We start from the raw sequence: 5,262 nt of genomic DNA, 5'->3' as shown, positions 1-5,262 counted from the left end.
AGGAAACTCCGCAAGTCTAATCTAAGTTTTATTCACCTAAAATGCGCCAATTGGAAGCCGGTGGAGGAAAAGGCCAGCACAAGCGCTAAGATCACTTATCAGGATGGAAAAGTAAGATTTTGTTCCTCTCTCGCCACATTTGATGTGACCATTTAACATGTTACAGAAAACCTTTTAACTTAATTGAAGCATTGTCAAAGCCTAGAGGCCATATATATAGCAATGAGGTAAGAGGAACTGTAATTACTCAATGATATATTCTTAAAAAAGAAAAAATTAAACATGGAAAATAGAAAATAGATTTTATGAAAGTAGAAAAATGCACAGCAAAAGAAGCAAAGGGAATAATGCAAGGCTTTATGTGAAAAATCACGAGTACAGGAGAAGAAACTTAATCATGCTTGAAGGAAATTACAAAGCGGAGAACTTAGTATTCAACGGCGGAGGTTGTATATATGCAAGTCACCTTTGGACTGAGGTTTGACGGTGTAAGTCTTCTCTGGACTAGGATTCGAATCTCTCCCAGGCGAGTTGTTTGCTTTATGGGGGTGATACTCGAGTGGTTAGGCGCATTGGTCCAGCCCAGACCTAATGGGTTGCGAGTGGTTGGTGGTTCCGCCGGCAACCATCTTTGTATATATATATATATATATATATATATATACAACCAACCCAAAACAGATAAAAGACTTTTTCCCATAATTTTGGTTGCGCCATATATTGCTTCAACGAAAACTCTTTGATCAAATCCAATAGAATTGGGGTGACAGATTCTAACAATAGTCTTAAAAAATAACCAAAGAACCAAATTGATAGAAAAATATGAAATTAAGAATTAGGAATATATGTAGAGAAACTCATTATCAGGGTTCAAATTCATACAGAGTAATTGAAGTCTGATTGTTTGCAGAACAGACGTGAGATGATATTTGTGAATACCAACACATTCTCTTGAAATTTTACCAAGTAAACTAAAACAAGTTGCCATAATTTGCTCATGACATTGTTGCAGCGCTGATAATTCAGAGAACTCTCAGCTTAAGGTTTGGGTATCCAACTTTAGCTTTGTTCCTCTCAAAGAGATCTTCCATGGCCGAAATAAACTGTTCTTGCACTTCATTTATCTATGAATCAGCAAGAAATAAAAAATGCAATTTTGAATTCTGGAGCTATTTTTTTCAGAATTAAATTAACAAAGTGACATTCAGTACTCCTCAAATTTAATTACTATTTAACAAAATATTGTCCTAATGGGCATAACTCATCATCACATGCCGTTATAACGATAGCATTACCCAAAAAATGTTTTAAAAATAATATCATTTAATATTTTCTTCTATGGTAACAACTAGCAATAGCCTTAGTTAACTAATGGACAAATTTAAATTGTGGTTCAAATGCCATAAGGAATTGACACGATTAACCATGTGCTTGACATAAGGTTCATCAAACCAGATTTAGTTATGACTTAGTATATAATTACACATAAATATACTTTGAGATAAATCTTATTTAGCCATAATATAATTTTTTTTTTGTAATTAGTAAAGATCATTTTCAGCATGTCAAAATTAAAGGCTTTTGATTAAATCGTCCAAGATGAAATGATACCATTTTAAAGTAAATAAATAGAAGGAACCTTAAGAAGTTCAATACCTCATCGACGGAGGGTTGTGGATTTTTCTTAACCTCGATGGGTCTTCCCACCACAATGTCCATTGGTTCTCTAAATGGGATGGGTGACCTGAATAATAATAATAATAATAATAATAATAATAATAATAATAATAATAATAATAATAATAATAATAATAATAATAATGAATCAAAAAAATAAATAAAATTTCCTATAAAAATATTATAATAGCAGAACTTAAAATAAAATATTTGGGGTACCCAAATCTTCCCCAGAAGATGATTGGAGCAAACATGACTACCCGGGCAATCTGGTTAAATAATTTGCCACTCAGCTTCCGCCACTTATAGACTTTAGACTGCAACCAATAAAGAATAAAACTAAAGTTCACATTCCTTGAAAAACTAATCAAAAAACAATTACAATGTCATGTATATCTGTAATTATAGATAGAATTGCTAAGCGGACTGCAATAATTAGAATTTCTAGGTTACAAACTCCAATAATTGCATAATTTCATAGCATTCTTGGTTCATTAGGGTTTAGTTATAGGAATCTTTACCTGGCCAAAACAGAAAACAGGAACGAGAGGTCGACCGGTCTCCATTGCTATCCTTATAAATCCTTTCCTTGCTTTAAGGAAAGCAACCTGATAATAAAACGGTATGTATGTTTAAGAATTAACTTAATCATATTTGAAATGTTACAATATTTATCAAAAAAAAGCCAATGAAAAGTTCAACATATTGTCTTTGAAAGGCTGAGCCAACTCATTGAAAAGTCTGTTCATGAAAAAAGATTTCCCATCTTCTAGATAAAAACTATTTGACAATATCATAAATAAATCTTACTGATTCGGAACCAGTTTTTGGACATTTTATCAAGAACATCAAGATTTACGATTCAAGAATCTCCATATACATATAATGGTGACAAAACAACAAGATCGGGATGGGGATGATATTTTAAATACAAAATAGAATATTGCATGAGCCATGCATGTGACAACGGTGGCAGTGATGATGAGACTGCGAGGGAAAACAAAAGAGGTGGTGGTGTGTAATAGGAATGAGAACTTAGCTGAAGATTGTGATAAATAGATTATAAAGTATGTTGTCTAAGGTATCTAGCTTTGGGTTTTGTGTAGGCCTTTCATAGCTGTCTTGCAGTCTATATATAGCACCAACTGTACATTTGTGATTAGTTTTAATATTTATTTGTTATTTATATGTATTTATGGTATCAGAGACTGTCCCGTTCCGGTGGCTGAGCCCGCGAGTAAATTCTTGCAGGTTCTTCGACTTCCTCTTGTCTCTTCGTTCAAGCCTCCGACACTATTCTCTTTTCTCCCGTCTCACTTTTTACATCTCAGTTCCTCTTGTCAAGAACATGGTGTCCCTGCAATCTTATTCTCCTCGCTCGGTGGCAAGGACACTGTTTTGATCACAAGCATCAGGTGACATCAGTCCAACCTATTAAAGATTCGCTTCATTTTTTGTTCTCTTCTTTTCTTTTCCTAGGCTCTAGATTTTTAGGGTTAAGGGCTGTCGGTGAGTCTTTTCTTTCTGTCATGCCGAAGTCTTCCAAGATTTGGGGGCTTTCATACATACAATATCCCTTCTTCCTGGAAATTCTTGATATCTAATATCAAGCAACTAGCTCTCAATCACCTGATAAATGAAAATTATCCTATATGGCGGGCTCAGATTCTCAAGATATTTGAAGCCAAGGGATTTTATTTGTTCCTTGATTGAAGTCATAGCTGCCCTCCAAAAATTCTTCCACACAATCGTGGTTTGGTTGTTCCCAATCCCCAACATACCACTTGGATTTCCTTGGACCAAAATCTATCAGCTGCCTTGTACTGTACTATATATGCTGCTATCCTCCCTTATGTGCTAAATCTCCAAACCTCCATTAAAATTTGGCTAACTCCTCAGAAATGGCTTCAACTCTCAAATTGATCAAGAGTAACTCAACTTAAAAATGAATTACACCATATCTCGATGAAGCACAACACAATGACACAATACCTATCGGAGATTAAGCTGCTTGTGGACAGCATTACAACGGCTGGTTCCAATATTAATCAAGAGGACGTCCTGCCCTACACTCTCAATGGCTTGTCATCTGCATATCAAGCCTTTAAAACAGCTATTCGCACTAAACTTCATCCCCTCAGCTTAGATGATCTCTATTTCATTCTTTGTAGCGAAGAAATCCACTTTGGCAAATGAAAGATCCAAAGACGTGGCAAATGATAATCAGATGGCATTTTCGATCACTAGAGTAGTGGTAACATCAGAATGAAGGGATGCGGCAGAGGAAACATGTTCCCTCTGAAAGGGGCTTTAACTGCGACCTCAAAGAAAAACAAACAAAGCACTAGGGTAATCATTGTGTGTCAAATTTGTAACAAGATCCGACTCCGCTTCCTGATGTTGGCATCGGACGAATCTAGACTATACTCCGACCATACCACCAAAATTTCTCATTGCTAACTCTTAGGAATGGGTGTTGGAGTCAGGTGTAACAACCCATCTCATGGCAAACATGAGTCAAACTTTAAATAGCTAAACCTTATCATGGCACTTAATAAGTTGTGGTTGGTAACGGAAAAGTTGTTCTGATTCAGCATATGTTTGATGAGATTCTCCCCACACCTCATCATAATCTTAAACTATCACATATCTATCATGCTACCTCTTTATCCCATAATTTATTCTCAATTCAAAGGATAACTAAAGATAATAATGTAATTGTTTCATTTGTTTTGTTTGACTTTTCTATTTCTGACTCACAGAATCAGCAAGCTCTTCTCAAAGGGCCGAGCTCCAAGGCTCTCATTCGGTTGTTTTCAGCAAAATCATCAAGCTCTTGTGGCTTCAACCATAAGATTAAATGTTGCTGTTCTTGGGCACAAAACATTAGGTCGTCCTCACTTGGAAATTGATTCCACCATCTCTCAAGATTCCTTCTTAATTTTAGTCGTGCGTGTCTTGCAATTTAAACAAGAGTCATAAACAACCATTAAGTTGTTTGAAAATCATCACTATAAATATTTAGAGTTGATTCATACCAATGTGTAGGGTCCCCCTCCCCAATCATGTCCCACAAAGGATATAGATATTACATTGCTTTCATAGATGATTTGTCACCATTTCGCTGGGTCCTTCCTATGTATCATAAATTTAAAATAAATAATAAAATCAAAATGTTCATAAACACTGTGCGCTCCTAAGTTAATACTAGAATCAAAATTTTGAGATTTGATAGGGGTGGGGAATACTCTAGCATGGTGCTCAACAATTTCTTGAAAGAGAAGAGAATTATCCATCAATATTCTTGTCCTTGAACTCTAGCAAAACGATGTAGTTGAGCAGAAACATAGAAACATTATAGAGACCACTAGAAATTTGATAAATGATGCCCAACAACCCTATACTCTATGAGATGAGGCTCTTCAAACAGCAATATATCTCATAAATAGAATGCCTACCCGAACAACTAATCAAATTAGCCCCTATCAAAACTTACGGGAAGTCACCTTCATACATACACTTAAAAGTGTTTGGGTGTTGGTGTCACCCTTGGAGACAACCACGATCAGCTCATAAACTCTTTCC

The 5,262-nt window shown here is 35.5% G+C and overlaps 1 protein-coding gene across 1 annotated transcript in view; it reads right to left on the bottom strand.

Moving 5' to 3' along the window:
- Positions 1-821: 821 nt before the first annotated feature.
- The window catches only part of LOC110021694 (diacylglycerol O-acyltransferase 2D-like), a gene marked incomplete at its 5' end in the record, with an annotated part of 15,210 nt that continues 10,769 nt past the window's right edge, over positions 822-5,262 (bottom strand). The window contains 4 exons of the mRNA XM_020720287.1: positions 822-1,124; positions 1,657-1,744; positions 1,897-1,994; positions 2,199-2,285. Coding sequence (XP_020575946.1) covers positions 1,023-1,124; positions 1,657-1,744; positions 1,897-1,994; positions 2,199-2,285 — 375 coding nt within the window. The remainder of the gene's footprint in view (positions 1,125-1,656; positions 1,745-1,896; positions 1,995-2,198; positions 2,286-5,262) is intronic.

Source organism: Phalaenopsis equestris, unplaced genomic scaffold, assembly GCF_001263595.1.
Source record: "Phalaenopsis equestris unplaced genomic scaffold, ASM126359v1 Scaffold000140, whole genome shotgun sequence".
In the NCBI taxonomy this organism is placed as follows: domain Eukaryota; kingdom Viridiplantae; phylum Streptophyta; class Magnoliopsida; order Asparagales; family Orchidaceae; genus Phalaenopsis; species Phalaenopsis equestris.
This window is presented reverse-complemented; position numbering and strand designations above follow the sequence as displayed.